The 19209-nt window shown below is 42.8% G+C and overlaps 1 protein-coding gene across 1 annotated transcript in view; it reads left to right on the top strand.

The window, feature by feature from the left end:
- Positions 1-19209, top strand: part of ASNS (asparagine synthetase (glutamine-hydrolyzing)) — a 95608-nt gene that overhangs the window by 24392 nt on the left and 52007 nt on the right. The window contains exon 3 of the mRNA XM_088442203.1: positions 1352-1589. Coding sequence (XP_088298329.1) covers positions 1352-1589 — 238 coding nt within the window. The remainder of the gene's footprint in view (positions 1-1351; positions 1590-19209) is intronic.

Below are 19209 nucleotides of genomic sequence, written 5' to 3'. Positions count from 1 at the left end.
GGTTCTAGCCCAAACCACCGTTATCTTATTATTAATAATAATAATAATAATAATAATAATAGACAGGTTTTTATTGCACTTACGAGTACTTATGCCTGGAGAAGTGAATCAGTGGAAGGAAGTGGCTGGGGGTAATCATAGGCAGAGAGCAGTAAGGATCTGTTCATGTAATTATGAGCAAACTGAACCTGGAAGAAGAAGAGAACACATCTCCCTGGAGGCGGATGTCTTGCAAGTGCTGAAGGGCTGGAGCAACGAGATGCAATGATGATGGCCAAGATAATCAGCAACGCTCTTTAGCCTCTTCTGATTGGCTGATTGCGGATTTAACCTTCCCGGCCGATAGTACTTAATTCACTGGGGTGGCTGCTAATTAATTTAATTAGTATTCGTGTTTTGTATTTAATTACTATCACTATTGTGTTTATGATACTTTGTTACATATTATACTGTGTACAAATAGGGTATTGCAAAAGTCACGTTTACTACTAACTATGTCAAGCTGCTTTCCCTATGCTCTATGCTATCCCTATGCTTTCTGTGTGTTATACTACAAGTGTCAGGTCCAACAATAAGAAGTGTATATTGAATATTTTCCCTTTACACAAGCTTAAACATTTCATATTATTATTATTATTATTATTATTATTATTAGTATTATTGTTATTTTTGTTGTTATTATTATTATTATTATTACTACTATTATTATTATTATTATTAGTATTATTGTTATTTTTGTTGTTGTTATTATTATTATTACTACTACTATTATTATTATTATTATTAGTAGTAGTAGTAGTAGTATTATTGTTATTTTTGTTGTTATTATTATTATTATTATTATTATTACTACTACTACTATTATTATTATTAGTAGTATTATTGTTATTTTTGTTGTTATTAGTATTATTATTATTACTACTACTACTATTATTATTATTATTATTATTAGTAGTAGTATTATTGTTATTTTTGTTGTTATTAGTATTATTATTATTATTACTACTACTACTATTATTATTATTATTATTATTAGTAGTAGTAGTAGTATTATTGTTATTTTTGTTGTTATTATTATTATTATTACTACTACTACTATTATTAGTAGTATTATTGTTATTTTTGTTGTTATTAGTATTATTATTATTACTACTACTACTATTATTATTATTATTATTATTATTAGTAGTAGTAGTAGTAGTATTATTGTTATTTTTGTTGTTATTAGTATTATTATTATTATTACTACTACTACTATTATTATTATTATTAGTAGTAGTAGTAGTAGTATTATTGTTATTTTTGTTGTTATTATTATTATTACTACTATTATTATTATTATTTTTGACAGCTGCAGAAACATCTTGGATTTGAGTATCAGACATTGGTAGACGGGGAAGTAATTCCCCATCTCTACAGTAAATATGGAATAGAGAAGACGGCTGCCTTACTGGATGGAGTATTTTCTTTCATCCTTCTGGACACAGCCAACAGGAAGGTGTTTTTGGGAAGAGACTCGTACGGAGTCAGACCACTCTTTAAGCTCCTCACTGACGATGGGTTTTTGGCAGTATGCTCTGAAGCAAAAGGTAAACTCAACAAGAGGTACAAATTAGGGACGAATCTAACGTGTAAATGATTGAACTACTTTTTGCTAAGTTTATAAAATACTGATTTTGATGAGACTTACTTAACAATAATACTACTACTAATAAAGTCAGTATATAGCATTTTGCACTGCATTGGAGGATGCCACTTGTGTAGACCTTAGTTACATTAGCTGCTCTTTAATCAGTGATTCCTCAATGTTCAGAGCATGACATAGTCAAGCTCGGAGAGAGAATGCAATGCACAGACTGTTTCACTATATTTGAGGCTCATCAGTGTAGGGTAGGATAATTATGCTCTAATGTAATGTATTCCCGCAGCAGCAGTATAATAACAGCCATTGAGCATTAGGAACATCTGTGACTGGTGTTATGCTGAAATGAAACTCCCATCAGGGGAGATCTGCTTTCTAAACCAGTTGTGAGAAGTTTGTTAGATCGCCTGATGATAGATGAATTTCCACCTCATTATTGACTTCCTTTACTATGCATATCTTACCAACTGCATATGTGCCTATGCAGATCCGCATGCATTTGGAATGACAAACTTATGACTGGAGAGGTGATCTGGTGCAGGGAAGGGGCGTTCACACATAGGTGCAGTGCCCAATGCATAAAGTTTTGATTGAAAGTGTTGCCATGGAAATAGAGCTCTCAGAAGTTACATGTGCTGTAAAGGGGGATACCTATATAGTGCCTGATTCTGAGCTGCAGGCAAGTCCAAAAGCACAAGCGCCTAGCGATTGTTAGCAAACTGCATATGCATGGTATTAATAACAGTCATATATTTGCACGGGTTGGGGACGGGATCCCAACGGTCGGAATGCCGTGTGTTACAATACCGACAGTGGCATCCCGACAGTCAGAATCCCGACCCAACTAGGTTAGTGCCCTAACCCATCCACTAACCCTAACTCTCTCCCCTTGCAGCCTAACCTCACCTCTCAACCTAACCCTTCTCTTAATGCCTAACTCTTATCCTAAACCTATCTCTCCCCCTATCCCTAATACTTACCATCAGGATGCAGGCGGTCAGGATTCCGACTGCTGTCGGGATCCCATTGCCGGTTTTCTGGGCGCCGGCGTCCTGACCATCAGGATAAAAACGACATTCCATTTGCACTGGGATAGAGGGTCCGTGTGGGGCTAGTTCTTCCCGTCCGTGAAATGGCCATTTCTGGGTGTCATCTGTACGGCTACCTTGCTAATACACCCTAGAGATACGTTTTGTGGGAGTGTCGTGGGCGTGTAGCCAGAGTTCCGTGCTATCCTTAGGCATGCATCCGTCATATGCAGGGACGCCTGCATCTGACGGATTATCTGCACCCAGCATGGGGTACGTGTAAGTGCTAATACTATTGATGAAGGTTGCAGCTGTGGACGGAAGACCAGTGGATGGCGCGACTACACACATGACTCTTTACGTGTTAAGCATAAGGTAGTACGTCTGGCTGCCACAGCCATCCGCAAAGTGCGTGCGGCTTAGAATCAGGCCACAACCCATATAAATTAGACATTTCTTGTAGTTCATCTAACTCATCAGAAATAACCATTATTTTTTTTTGTTTGTTTCTCTATAACACAACGTTACAATATATGAGGGATATGTATCAACAGTTTTTTGCGTTAAAAAAAGTGATAAAAATGGTTTTCGCATATTTTTTGCTAGAGATAAGTTTCGAGGAAATGTATAAATGTTTATTGCATATTTTTTCGATTTTTTTTTCCGTCAAAGTATGGTTTTCATTTTTTTATTATATCATTATTTTTGTTGTAATTGAAATCAATGAGAGCCTTATGTATCATCATTTTATCGTTTTTAAAAAAATTAAAATTATCATTTTTTTTCTCGACATACTTTGGCTGGCGGTAATGGTATTCCAGCACCACTGATGTTGAAATAAGCTATGTTAGTTATTGCTATTTAGATGAAACTTATGAAACTGAAATAATCAGTATTACTTGTAATCTATATACATGTCTTGATAAAAGTGTGTCTACACTGAAACGTTGACCCTAAGCAAAGTCATGCTATTGTTATTTATTCAGCTGTGAAGTCTCACTGAGTGCCGTTCTGCGTATCCTATTATTTATTTATTTATTATATATATATATATATATATATATATATATATATATATATATTTATTTTTTCTTTCAAGATTGAAAAACATATTAATTATAACTCTTATAAATAAAAAGTTCTCTTTTTTTATCATTAAAATTTACCATTTGCTATAAATGGGTCCACAAATAAGGTTCAAACAATCTAACAAGTACTACACATACCTCTCTTATAGAAGAATGGAGTTTATTTTATTATGGTGAGCTATGTGAGATATATACATATATATATGTGTATATATACATATATATATATATATATACACACACACAAAGAATTAGAAACTAGCTGGCACTCATATGCTTCTTGTTTGAAGGTGCGCCGGTGCCCTCCTTGAATTATCAGCCCTGTGAAGGGATGGAAACACGAATATGTAAAAAATGCAAAACAGGGGGCACTCTGGCATCTTAAAAGAATACAATGGACCCCACAGCTGTAGTCAACGTTTCAGAACACTTTACTTGGGTTCTTTCATCAGGATACAGAAAATGCTAACAAACACTTACCTTTATGCACTTCACCTTGTGAACAAGATGGCAGGGTTTCCGGACAGGAAGTTAACTGACGTCATTGGAGTGAAACCCATCACCACACATAATTAATCTAAACAATTAAAAACACATCATTATTTAATTACTAATCAGCAGCATGGCATAATAATTGCAATAGTATATTTGTAATACTATATGATTGTAACAAAATTAACACAAAGGGCTCTATTTATTAACATTATTTTACTAAAATAAAGTGAAAAAGGGTGTTTTCACACCCTTTTCACATTATTTTAGTATCACCTATAGTTATTACAGGGCAATTGGAGTAGAATTCGTAAAATTCTACACCAACCCCTAAGTATCACTTATTTTTAGTAATCAGATCGCATTTCCCATAATTGTAATGGGAAATGTGATTCGACCAGAGTTACTAAAAATAAATTGTAAAAAAATGATCGGGGAAAGCCCTGTGATAATAACGCCACCTGGAGGTGGCGTAATCCAGGGTCTTCCCTGGTTACCGGACTCCTACTCTGCTCTAAAAGGCAGAGCAGAGCCCGCAGCCGGTCCCAGTGATCAGCTGTGTGGTCTAAACAGACCGCAAGCTGATCTCTGCTAAACAACAACAAAAAAAAAGTAAAAAAAAATGTACTTACCTGACTCCAGGGACCAGTGACCGGGGCTCCGGTGATGACTCCCCTCCGGTCAGCTGGTCTCCCATGGTGCACTGCGGCCCGGTCATCAGGTGATCGAGTCCCAGTGCAGTGTGGGAGATCACCTGACCGGACACATGGAGGACATCACCGGAGCCCCGATGACTGCAGGTAAGTGCTATTAAGGGAGGGGTGGTCACAGGGGGGGGAGAAGGGGGGGTCGCGGGGGTCCGCGATTGTGGGGGGTGGGGCTTCATGTTGGGGGTGGGGCTTAGCGCCGGGGGTTAGCAGCGGCGGCTGGTCGGCTCATGCGCGGGCACTTAGTCACGGTATTTTTTGCGAAAATATCGTGACTAGTGTGCGGAGGGGATTCGCAGGGACAGAGCTTTCTCGCAAGCTCTGTCCCTGCAAGGGATTTGTAGTAAATCCCTCTGATATTGCCTGAATTCGCAATGTGAATTCAGTCAATAATATCATACAACAATTTGCATTACAAATGCGGATTGTAGTAAATAGAGCCCAAAGTGTTAGATACCAATTAGAAACTATGTAATTGCCAGAGAAAAAAGTATAAACAGTTGCGGGTATTAATAACTACAAACTCACTCAGTAGATCCATCTACAATTAGAGTGTGTTCGGGGATTAACACTAACACCCGTAAACTATTACCATGATGTATGCACACAGAAGGGTGTCCCACTTACACTAGCTACTGCCTTCATTCAGAGAAGTGTAGTTCGGAAAATGAAAAACATCTATTTGAACCACATTCTTTAACCCTCTGCTCACGGATTCACAAAACAGCAATAAAATATCTCTATTCATATAGCGCTACTGATTGGGGAAGGGAAAAAGTATACTGACTATAAACTAATCCCAATACGTAAAGAAAAAGAGCATGATGATGGACACATATTAGTCAGGCATAATCACCACAAAAATATTGTATGCTTAGAATTGCTAAAACTACTCATGTAACAATTACAAAACTATATCACAGCCCCTCAAGAGCGCTATACAATGAACAAATTCTAACCTATGTCAAACTTATCAATATTCACCTCTATCCCAAAACTACGACTTAGGGACAATAATCCAAGGCGGAGAGAGACCCTATATGGGAAATTTATATCAAATCATGACACACTGGGCCTGATTCAGACCCGCTCGTGAGCGCTGAGTGCTCGCAAGCGGGTCGATGTTGCCCAAGTGCGCATGCGCACAACGGAGGCGGCTCCATTGTGCGCATGTGCGAGACCCGAACAACGACGGCCAAGCCGTCGTTATGGGTCTCGCACCAAAGGGGGCGTGCTGTTGATGGTGAGGGACAGCACGCCCCCTTTGGTGGGCGTGCCGGGGGTGTGGCTGCCTAGACGGAGGCGTTCCTAGTGATGTCAGTGGGAGTGCTTTTGGCTCTGATAGAGCCAAAAGCACTCCAGGGCTTGCAGCAGACGAGACCCTACCTTATGGTCTCGTCACAAGCTCGATGGTCGCGATGGTCTTGACCATCGCGACCATCATTTTGGCCGCTCGCTATAGCTGTGGGTGGTCTACCACAGCTATGCGAGCGGCCAGGAGGACGCTCCAAAAAGTAAGAGGGACGGCCCTGATTCAGAGCGAGCGCTCTGTCAGAGCGTCTGGCTCTGAATCAGGGCCACTGTTAACACCTCACAAAAAACATTGTAAACCCATTTGTTCATTAAGACCGGATGGGGAAAGGGTGTTTAAACTATGAATCTATTTAGATTCTAATTGCAGTAAACATCGTGATCTGTCACCGCTCCTTTTCAGGGGAGGGACATGGTCAATAATTTTGTACCTGAGAGTGGCCAAACTGTGCCCCACCAGGGCAAAGTGCTTGGCCACTGGCTGATCACTATGCCCCTTTTGAAGTGCTGATTGAATGGCACTTCTATGTTAGGCCATCCGCTCCTTGAACATGGGGTCGGTCTTGCCGATATAATTCAGACTGCAGGGACAAGTAATCATATAGATTAAGAACTTAGTTGTACAAGAAAGAAAGTGTCTGATCAGATATTTTTTGCCAGTGAATGGATGAAAGAAACAATCACCACTGATCATAAATCGACAAGTCAGACAATCTGCACATTTAAAACAACCCAATTTATTGGAACGTAACCAACTACTTTTTTTTTTCACAGGATCAGTAATGTCAGATCTTACTAAGATATCTTTTAAATTCCTGCCTCTAGTATAGGTCGGCATGATAGAATTAGTTTGGAAAGACTTCAATTCTGGGTCAGATGTTATAATCGGCCAATGTTGTTTTATTTTTCTATTAATTTGCGTACTTAATGGATTACAATGATTGATCCAAGGGCTACGCGTTTGTATTTTAGAAGTAGATGTGTTCTTACCAGACGATGCAATAATTGGCTACATGGTATTGCTAGAGCCTTGTCTTTCTGTTAGGGGTGTGCACCGGCCACTTTTCGTGTTTTGTGTTTTGGTTTTGGATCTGGATCTTTCTTCGTGTTTTGGATCTGGATTGGTTTTGCCAAAATCACCCTTGCGTGTTTTGGGTTCTGGGTTTTGTGTTTTGGATCTGTATTTTTTTGAAAAAAAGCATAAAAACAGCTAAAATCACAGAATTTGTAGGTTTTTCTGCTCCTATGCTATTATTAACCTCAATAACCTTAATTTCCACTCATTTCCAGTCTATTCTGAATACCTCACACCTCACAATAGTGTTTTTATGTCCAAAAGGTTGCACCGAGGTAGCTGGATGACTATGCTAAGCGACACAAGTGGGCGGCACAAACACGTGACCCATCTAGGCGTGAAACTGCAGTGGCAGACAGGATGGCATTGAAAAACTAGGCCCCAAACTGTACATAATGCAAAGAAAAAAAAGAGGTGCAAGATGGAATTGTCCTTGGGCCCTCCCACCCACCCTTATGTTGTATAAACAGGACATGCACACTTTAACAAACCAATCATTTCAGCGCCAGGGTCTGCCACACAACTGTGGCTGAAATGATTGGTTCGTTTGGGCCCCCACAAAACAAGCTGGCAATTTATCTGTCCCTGCACAAACTGGCTCTACGGAGGCAAGATGTCATCCTCATCCTCCTCATCCACCGATTCCTCACCCTCTTCAGTGTGTACATCCTCATCCTCACAGAGTATTAATTCGTCCCTGCTGGAACCACAGGTCCCTCTGTACGTTCTGGAGGCTGGTCTCCCTGGAAGAGTTGATAATTCATTTTATGAACATCATCTTCTCCACATTTTGTGGAAGCAACCTCCTACGCCTTTCGCTGACAAGGTTCCCGGCTGCACTAAACACTCTTTCGGAGTACACACTGGAGGGGGGGCAACTCAGGTAAAATAGAGCCAGTTTGTACAGGGACCTCCAAATTGCTTCTTTTTCCTGCCAGTACAGGTACGGACTGTCTGACATGCCTACTTGGATGCTGTCACCGATGTAATCCTTTAACAGACAGACGCACGCTTGTCGCTGCTGCTTTGAGGATTCAAGTGCGGCTACAGCCCACACAATTCACAAAGACAGAAAAAAAAAAGAATATTTTTATTGTTTGTGGAGCACACTTTGAGGGTTACACCACCCTTTAACAGACAGACGCACGCTTGTCGCTGCTGCTTTGAGGATGCAAGTGCGGCTACAGCCCACACAATTCACAAAGACAGAAAAAAGAAGAAGAATATTTTAATTGTTTGTGTAGAACACTTTGAGGTGTCACCACCCTTTAACAGACAGACGCACGCTTGTCGCTGCTGCTTTAGGGATACAGGTGCGGCTACAGCCCACACATTTCACAAAGACCGAAAAAAAAAGAACAATATTTTAATTGTTTGTGTAGAACACTTTGAGGGTGTCACCACCCTTTAACAGACAGACGCACGCTTGTCGCTGCTGCTTTAAGGATGCAGGTGCGGCTACAGCCCACACATTTCACAAAGACCGAAAAAAAAAGAACAATATTTTAATTGTTTGTGTAGAACACTTTGAGGGTGTCACCACCCTTTAACAGACAGACGCACGCTTGTCGCTGCTGCTTTAAGGATGCAGGTGCGGCTACAGCCCACACATTTCACAAAGACCGAAAAAAAAAGAACAATATTTTAATTGTTTGTGTAGAACACTTTGAGGGTGTCACCACCCTTTAACAGACAGACGCACGCTTGTCGCTGCTGCTTTAAGGATGCAGGTGCGGCTACAGCCCACACATTTCACAAAGACCAAAAAAAAAAGAACAATATTTTAATTGTTTGTGTAGCACACTTTGAGGGTGTCACCACCCTTTAACAGACAGACGCACGCTTGTCGCTGCTGCTTTAAGGATGCAGGTGCGGCTACAGCCCACACAATTCACAAAGACAGAAAAAAAAAGAACAATATTTTAATTGTTTGTGTAGCACACTTTGAGGGTGTCACCACCCTTTAACAGACAGACGCACGCTTGTCGCTGCTGCTTTGAGGATGCAGGTGGAATCTAGACGGGATTTGGAACCGAGGACACACTACCTCCATCAATTGTCTAAATCCCACTGCACTAATGTCGGATACCGGACGCACGTCTAACACCAACATAGCAGTCAAGGCCTCAGTTATACGTTTTGCTTCAGGATGACTGCTGTCGTACTTCATCCTCATCGCTAGGGACTGTTGGAGGGTCAATTGTTTAGTAAAAGTAGTGATGTTCCTACTTCCTCTCTGGGATGATGAACAACTCCCAGCAGCAGCAACAGCACTAGGAGGAAGTGGTTCTTGATCTTTCCCTATTTTATTTTTATCGGAGAAAGTTTGGTCCTCCATTTATGTTATATTGATATATATACGTGCGGCTAAAGCGCACACAAACACAGAAAATATTATTTTATTTTTGCTGGAGAGTAGTGCACTTTGTGGGTTACACCACCCTTTAAGAAATGAGCCAGCCGGCTCTTTACTTATGGGACACAGGCGCACGCTTGGCGCTGCTCCTTTGTTGATGCACGTGCAGCCACAGTGCACACAATTCACAAACACAGAAAATAATTATTTTTTTGGTTTGGACTGGAGTGTACTTTCGGGGGTTACAGCACCCTTAACGGTCAAGCCAGCCGGCCCTTTACTTATGACACAGGCGCACGCTTGGCACTACTTTGTTGATGCACGTGCGGCTACTGCGCACACAATTCACAAACACAGAAAATTATTTTTTTTTTGGTTTGGACTGGAGTGTACTTTCGGGGGTTACAGCACCCTTAACGGTCAAGCCAGCCGGCCCTTTACTTTGACACAGGCGCACGCTTGGCACTACTTTGTTGATGCACGTGCGGCTACTGCGCACACAATTCACAAACACAGAAAATAATTTTTTTTTTGGTTTGGACTGGAGTGTACTTCCGGGGGTTACAGCACCCTTAACGGTCAAGCCAGCCGGCCCTTTACTTATGACACAGGCGCACGCTTGGCACTACTTTGTTGATGCACGTGCGGCTACTGCGCACACAATTCACAAACACAGAAAATATTTTTTTTTAGGTTTGGACTGGAGTGTACTTTCGGGGGTTACAGCACCCTTAACGGTCAAGCCAGCCGGCCCTTTACTTTGACACAGGCGCACGCTTGGCACTACTTTGTTGATGCACGTGCGGCTACTGCGCACACAATTCACAAACACAGAAAATAATTTTTTTTTTGGTTTGGACTGGAGTGTACTTCCGGGGGTTACAGCACCCTTAACGGTCAAGCCAGCCGGCCCTTTACTTATGACACAGGCGCACGCTTGGCACTACTTTGTTGATGCACGTGCGGCTACTGCGCACACAATTCACAAACACAGAAAATATTTTTTTTTTTGGTTTGGACTGGAGTGTACTTTCGGGGGTTACAGCACCCTTAACGGTCAAGCCAGCCGGCCCTTTACTTATGACACAGGCGCACGCTTGGCACTACTTTGTTGATGCACGTGCGGCTACTGCGCACACAATTCACAAACACAGAAAATAATTTTTTTTTTGGTTTGGACTGGAGTGTACTTTCGGGGGTTACAGCACCCTTAACGGTCAAGCCAGCCGGCCCTTTACTTATGACACAGGCGCACGCTTGGCACTACTTTGTTGATGCACGTGCGGCTACTGCGCACACAATTCACAAACACAGAAAATATATTATTTTTTTAGCACTTGGGGGGAGCACCCCTGATGGACAGAGCACCCCCTGGACAACACTGCAGCACTCCTTTAGGACTGGGACACTGCACAGGACTTTGGAGTGGACACAGCCCCTATGGAGAACTGACTGCACAACACAGTCCAGCCAGCCCCTATGGACTTTGAAGTAGTGGACACAGCCCCTATTAACAACAGCAGCACAGCACAACACAGCCAGCCCCTATGAACTTTGAAGTAGTGGACAACAGCAGCACTACACTACACTACACTACACAGCCCTAACTCCCACCCTCCCTCTTCACTGTCCACAGCCGAGTGAGAAAATGGCGCCGACGTGGGTACCTTATATAGGATCCAAAACCCGCGAGACTCGGAAGGCGGGATGATGACGTTTTGCCTCGATTTCAGATCCGAGTCAGGCGGGAAAAGTCGAGCCTGATTCGGATCGGACTCGGAACGGGGGGGCTCGGGGGGGTTCGGATTTCAGAAATCCGAACCCGCTCACCCCTACTTTCTGTTTTAATAAATCTTTCAACGGATAACCTCTTTGTTGGAATTTTTTTTTTTCATATTATCAACATGTTGTACAGCCATATCTCTATTACTTGTGATACGGCATACGCTTACAAACTGGGAATAAAGGTGTCCTGATTTCATGCTACTCGGATGAAAACGTTTATGATGGAGAACGTTATTCCTGTAGGTAGGTTTTGAAAAGATTACTGTCTCCAGTACATTATCTTTCTTATTGATATCTTGATAATTAACTGTTTCACTACTGATGTTCCAGGTGCATTTTATGGGGTGTGTCTCGAAATTATGCTGTTCAAATAATTCCACCAACACATTAAGGGGCCCTGACCAAACAATAAGCAAATCATCTATGTATCTTTTATAGATAAAAAGTTTTGAGAAAATTTCAGTTTTAGAGTAAAAGATATCTCTCTCAACTACGGACATATAGCAATAGGCTAAGGCTGGGGCCACAGCTGAGCCCATTGCACAACCTGAAATTTGTAAGAAGTTCCCGTCGAAATAAAAATCATTTTTTGTTAAGGTCATTTTCAGCAATTGTATAAACAAATCAATATCTGGTCCCTGATAATATTAATTATTACTTATCAATTGTCTAACGGCCCACAAACCTGCTTGGTGCGGAATGTTCGTGTACAAATTTTGCACGTCAGCTGTGCACAACCACAGCTCCGACAGCAACGGTGCTCAAGAATTAAGGATGTTAAGCAAAGCTGTAGAATCTTTTAAATATGAGCATTCCTGTTGTACAACAGGTTGTAAGTATTGATCCAAGAATACTGCCACATGATGAAAGATAGACCCCCTGGCAGAGATGATTGGTCTGCCAGGGGGCCTCACTAAAGATTTGTGCACCTTCGGCAGGGTGTACAGTAACAGGATTTTCAGATAAGGGACAAGTAAGGCAGTCTTTATTTCCGTAGACAGAAGACCATTGTCCACCGCATCAGTCAATAATAACTCCAGATCCTGCTGGAAAGTAGTTGTTGGGTCTCCTGTCAATGTAAGGTACACCGTGGAGTTAGAAAGCTGTCTGTAAATCTCTGATCTGTAGTCATCCACATTTTGAATAGTTATAGAGCCACCCTTATCAGATGGATGGATAACGATCGATTTGTCATTTTTTAGCTCATTAAGAGCTTGTCATTCCTGTTTGTTCAAATGATTATGATATTTGGGACTTTCCATCATGATATCTGAAATCTAATTTTTTAATAATGTACTGAATGTCCTAATTGAGGAATTAGTAGATTGTGGTTCAAATCTAACCGATGGTTGAAGCGCTTTTACTTTAGAAGGTATTGTCTCAAAATACAGAATCGCGTCATTTTGGCCACGCCCCCTGCTTCACAATGCCGGGATTATCGGCATTGTGTAATGGGGGCGGGGCCAAAATGATACGTGCCAGTGACCACGCCCCCTGCTCCACCCACAACAGATAGCCACGACCCCGGTTTTTGCCGATCTGGCTGCCCCCTCCCGGAAGGGGGCAGCCAGAATGTCGGCATGTCTGCCGTAGTTGAGAGAGATATCTTTTACTTTAAAACTGGAATTTTCACAAAACTTTTAATCTATAAAAGATACATAGATGATTTACTTATTGTTTGGTCAGGGCCCCTCAATGTGTTGGTGGAATTATTTGAACAGCATAATTCCGAGACACACCCCATAAAATGCACCTGGAAGATCCGTAGTGAAACAGTTAATTATCAAGATATCAATAAGAAAGATAATGTACTGGAGACAGTAATCTTTTCAAAACCTACCTACAGGAATAACGTTCTCCATCATAAACGTTTTCATCCGAGTAGCATGAAATCAGGACTCCCTTATTCCCAGTTTGTAAGGGTATGCCGTATCACAAGTAGGGGTGAGCGGGTTCGGATTTCTGAAATCCGAACCCCCCCGAGCCCCCCCGATCCGAAGCTGATCAGAGTCAGGCTCGACTTTTCCCGCCTGACTCGGATCTGAAATCGAGGCAAAACGTCATCATCCCGCCTTCCGAGTCTCGCGGGTTTTGGATCCTATATAAGGTACCCGCGTCGGCGCCATTTTCTCACTCGGCTGTGGACAGTGAAGAGGGAGGGTGGGAGTTAGGGCTGTGTAGTGTAATGTAGTGTAGTGCTGCTGTTGTCCACTACTTCAAAGTCCATAGGAGCTGGCTGTGTTGTGCTGTGCTGCTGTTGTTAATAGGGGCTGTGTCCACTACTTCAAAGTCCATAGGGGCTGGCTGGACTGTGTTGTGCAGTCAGTTCTCCATAGGGGCTGTGTCCACTCCAAAGTCCTGTGCAGTGTCCCAGTCCTAAAGGGGTGCTGTAGTGTTGTCCAGGGGGTGCTCTGTCCATCAGGGGTGCTCCCCCCAAGTGCTAAAAAAATAATATATTTTCTGTGTTTGTGAATTGTGTGCGCAGTAGCCGCACGTGCATCAACAAAGTAGTGCCAAGCGTGCGCCTGTGTCATAAGTAAAGGGCCGGCTGGCTTGACCGTTAAGGGTGCTGTAACCCCCGAAAGTACACTCCAGTCCAAACCCAAAAAAAAATTATTTTCTGTGTTTGTGAATTGTGTGCACAGTAGCCGCACGTGCATCAACAAAGTAGTGCCAAGCGTGCGTCTGTGTCATAAGTAAAGGGCCGGCTGGCTTGACCGTTAAAGGGTGCTGTAACCCCCGAAAGTACACTCCAGTCCAAACCAAAAAAAAATTATTTTCTGTGTTTGTGAATTGTGTGCGCAGTAGCCGCACGTGCATCAACAAAGTAGTGCCAAGCGTGCGCCTGTGTCATAAGTAAAGGGCCGGCTGGCTTGACCGTTAAAGGGTGCTGTAACCCCCAAAGTACACTCCAGTCCAAACCAAAAAAAAAATTATTTTCTGTGTTTGTGAATTGTGTGCGCAGTAGCCGCACGTGCATCAACAAAGTAGTGCCAAGCGTGCGCCTGTGTCATAAGTAAAGGGCTGGCTGGCTTGACCGTTAAAGGGTTCTGTAACCCCCAAAGTACACTCCAAAACAAAAAAATATATATTTTCTGTGTTTGTGACTTGTGTGCACTGTGGCTGCACGTGCATCAACAAAGGAGCAGCGCCAAGCGTGCGCCTGTGTCCCATAAGTAAAGAGCCGGCTGGCTCATTTCTTAAAGGGTGGTGTAACCCACAAAGTGCACTACTCTCCAGCAAAAATAAAAAAATATTTTCTGTGTTTGTGTGCGCTTTAGCCGCACGTATATATCTATATAACATAAATGGAGGACCAAACTTTCTCCGATAAAAATAAAATAGGGAAAGATCAAGAACCACTTCCTCCTAGTGCTGTTGCTGCTGCTGGGAGTTGTTCATCATCCCAGAGAGGAAGTAGGAACATCACTACTTTTACTAAACAATTGACCCTCCAACAGTCCCTAGCGATGAGGATGAAGTACGACAGCAGTCATCCTGAAGCAAAACGTATAACTGAGGCCTTGACTGCTATGTTGGTGTTAGACGTGCGTCCGGTATCCGCCATTAGTGCAGTGGGATTTAGACAATTGATGGAGGTAGTGTGTCCTCGGTTCCAAATCCCGTCTAGATTCCACCAGCATCCTCAAAGCAGCAGCGACAAGCATGCGTCTGTCTGTTAAAGGGTGGTGACACCCTCAAAGTGTGCTACACAAACAATTAAAATATTGTTCTTTTTTTTTCTGTCTTTATGAAATGTGTGGGCTGTAGCCGCACCTGCATCCTTAAAGCAGCAGCGACAAGCGTGCGTCTGTCTGTTAAAGGGTGGTGACACCCTCAAAGTGTGCTACACAAACAATTAAAATATTGTTCTTTTTTTTTCTGTCTTTGTGAATTGTGTGGGCTGTAGCCGCACTTGCATCCTCAAAGCAGCAGCGACAAGCGTGCGTCTGTCTGTTAAAGGGTGTTGTAACTCTCAAAGTGCTCCAAAAAATAAAATAAAAATTTTAATGTGTTTGTGACTTGTGTGCGATGTAGCCGCACTTGCATCCTCAAAGCAGCAGTGACAAGCGTGCGTCTGTCTGTTAAAGGGTGGTGACACCCTCAAAGTGTGCTACACAAACAATAAAAATATTCCTCTTTTTTCTGTCTTTGTGAATTGAGTGGGCTGTAGCCGCACCTGCATCCTTAAAGCAGCAGCGACAAGCGTGCGTCTGTCTGTTAAAGGGTGGTGACACCCTCAAAGTGTGCTACACAAACAATAAAAATATTCTTCTTCTTTTTTCTGTCTTTGTGAAATGTGTGGGCTGTAGCCGCACCTGCATCCTTAAAGCAGCAGCGACAAGCGTGCGTCTGTCTGTTAAAGGGTGGTGTAACTCTCAAAGTGCTCCAAAAAATAAAAAACTATTTTTTTAATGTGTTTGTGACTTGTGTGCGATGTAGCCGCACTTGCATCCTCAAAGCAGCAGCGACAAGCGTGCATCTGTCTGTTAAAGGGTGGTGACACCCTCAAAGTGTGCTACACAAACAATAAAAATATTCTTCTTTTTTCTGTCTTTGTGAATTGTGTGGGCTGTAGCCGCACCTGCATCCTTAAAGCAGCAGCGACAAGCGTGCGTCTGTCTGTTAAAGGGTGGTGACACCCTCAAAGTGTGCTAAACAAACAATTAAAATATTGTTCTTTTTTTTTTGGTCTTTGTGAAATGTGTGGGCTGTAGCCGCACCTGCATCCTTAAAGCAGCAGCGACAAGCGTGCGTCTGTCTGTTAAAGGGTGGTGACACCCTCAAAGTGTGCTACACAAACAATAAAAATATTCTTCTTCTTTTTTCTGTCTTTGTGAATTGTGTGGGCTGTAGCCGCACTTGCATCCTCAAAGCAGCAGCGACAAGCGTGCGTCTGTCTGTTAAAGGGTGGTGTAACCCTCAAAGTGCGCTCCACAAACAATAAAAATATTCTTTTTTTTTTCTGTCTTTGTGAATTGTGTGGGCTGTAGCCGCACTTGCATCCTCAAAGCAGCAGCGACAAGCGTGCGTCTGTCTGTTAAAGGATTACATCGGTGACAGCATCCAAGTAGGCATGTCAGACAGTCCGTACCTGTACTGGCAGGAAAAAGAAGCAATTTGGAGGTCCCTGTACAAACTGGCTCTATTTTACCTGAGTTGCCCCCCCTCCAGTGTGTTCTCCGAAAGAGTGTTTAGTGCAGCCGGGAACCTTGTCAGCGAAAGGCGTAGGAGGTTGCTTCCACAAAATGTGGAGAAGATGATGTTCATAAAATGAATTATCAACTCTTCCAGGGAGACCAGCCTCCAGAACGTACAGAGGGACCTGTGGTTCCAGCAGGGACGAATTAATATTCTGTGAGGATGAGGATGTACACACTGAAGAGGGTGAGGAATCGGTGGATGAGGAGGATGAGGATGACATCTTGCCTCCGTAGAGCCAGTTTGTGCAGGGACAGATTAATTGCCAGCTTGTTTTGTGGGGGCCCAAACGAACCAATCATTTCAGCCACAGTTGTGTGGCAGACCCTGGCTCTGAAAAGATTGGTTTGTTAAAGTGTGCATGTCCTGTTTATACAACATAAGGGTGGGTGGGAGGGCCCAAGGACAATTCCATCTTGCACCTCTTTTTTTTCTTTGCATTATGTACAGTTTGGGGCCTAGTTTTTCAAACTGCCATCCTGTCTGCCACTGCAGTTTCACGCCTAGATGGGTCACGTGTTTGTGCCGCCCACTCGTGTCGCTTAGCATAGTCATCCAGCTACCTCGGTGCAACCTTTTGGACATAAAAACACTATTGTGAGGTGTGAGGTGTTCAGAATAGACTGGAAATGAGTGGAAATTAAGGTTATTGAGGTTAATAATAGCATAGGAGCAGAAAAACCTACAAATTCTGTGATTTTAGCTGTTTTTATGCTTTTTTTCAAAAAAATACAGATCCAAAACACAAAACCCAGAACCCAAAACACGGAAGGGTGGTTTTGGCAAAACCAGTCCAGATCCAAAACACGAAGAAAGATCCAGATCCAAAACCAAAACACAAAACACGAAAAGTGGCCGGTGCACACCCCTAATCACAAGTAATAGAGATATGGCTGTACAACATGTTGATAATATGATAAAAAAATTCCAACAAAGAGGTTATCCGTTGAAAGAGTTATTAAAACAGAAAGACAAGGCTCTAGCAATACCATGCAGCCAATTACTTGCATCGTCTGGTAAGAACACATCTACTTCTAAAATACAAACGCGTATCCCTTGGATCAATCATTGTAATCCATTAAGTACGCAAATTAATAGAAAAATAAAACAACATTGGCCGATTACAACATCTGACCCAGAATTGAAGTCTTTCCAAACTAATTCTATCATGCCGACCTATACTAGAGGCAAGAATTTAAAAGATATCTTAGTAAGATCTGACATTACTGATCCTGTGAAAGAAAAAAGTAGTTGGTTACGTTCCAATAAATTGGGTTGTTTTAAATGTGCAGATTGTCTGACTTGTCGATTTATGATCAGTGGTGATTGTTTCTTTCATCCATTGACTGGCAAAAAATATCTGATCAGACCCTTTCTTTCTTGTGCAACTAAATTCGTAATCTGTATGATTACTTGTCCCTGCAGTCTGAATTATATTGGCAAGACCGACCCCATGTTCAAGGAGCGGATGGCCTTACATAGAAGTGCCATTCGATCAGCACTTCAAAGGGGGCATAGTGATCAGCCAGTGGCCAAGCACTTTGCCCTGGCGGGGCACAGTTTGGCCACTCTCGTACAAAATTATTGACCATGGCCCTCATTCAGAGCCGGACGCTCTGAGCAGACCGCTCGCTCTGAATGAGGGCCGTCCTCCATAAAAATGGAGCGTCCTCCTGGACGCTCGTACAGCTGTGGGTCACCACCCACAGCTCATACGAGCGTGCAGGATGATGGTCGCGATGGTCTTGACCATCGCGACCATCGCCAGTGCGACCAGAAGCCTATGGTCGGGGTTTTCGACCACAAGCCCTGGAGTGATTTTGGCTCTATCAGAGCCAAAATCACTCCCACTGACATCACTAGTGATGTCAGTGGGGCCGGCTTCTGACGGTAGGCGTTCCCTTGGGAACGCCTCCATCTGGGAGGCACGCCCCTGGCACGCCCACCAAAAGGGGCGTGCTGTCAATCAACATCGACAGCACGCCCCCTTTGATCAGACACAACGAGCGAAGGAAAGTCCTTCGCTCGTCGCGTCTGGCGCATGCGCACGACGGAACTCCCTCCGTCGTGCGCATGCGCAGTGCACACCATCGACCCACTTGCGAGCGGACAGCCGCTTGCGAGTGGGTCTGAATGAGGCCCTATGTTCCTCCCCTGAGAAGGGGCAGTGACAGATCACGATGTTTACTGCAATTAGAATCTAAATGGAATCTAAATGGATTCATAGGTTAAACACCCTTTCCCCGTCCGGTCTTAATGAACAAATGGGTTTACAATGTATTTTGTGAGGTGTTAACAGTGTGTCATGATTTGATATAAATTTCCCATATAGGGTCTCTCTCTGCCTTGGATTATTGTCCCTAAGTCACAGTTTTGGGATAGAGGTGATTATTGATAAGTTTGACATAGTTTAGAATTTGTTCATTATATAGCGCTCTTGAGGAGTTGTGAAATAGTTTTGTAATTGTTACATGAGTAGTTTTAGCAATTCTAAGCATACAATATTTTTGTGGTGATCATGCC

The sequence above is a fragment of the Taudactylus pleione genome, unplaced genomic scaffold (genome assembly GCF_031769625.1).
Source record: "Taudactylus pleione unplaced genomic scaffold, aTauple2 ptg000306l, whole genome shotgun sequence".
NCBI lineage: Eukaryota > Metazoa > Chordata > Amphibia > Anura > Myobatrachidae > Taudactylus > Taudactylus pleione.
Note: the sequence above shows the minus strand (reverse complement) of the source record. Positions and strands in the feature narration are given on the sequence as shown.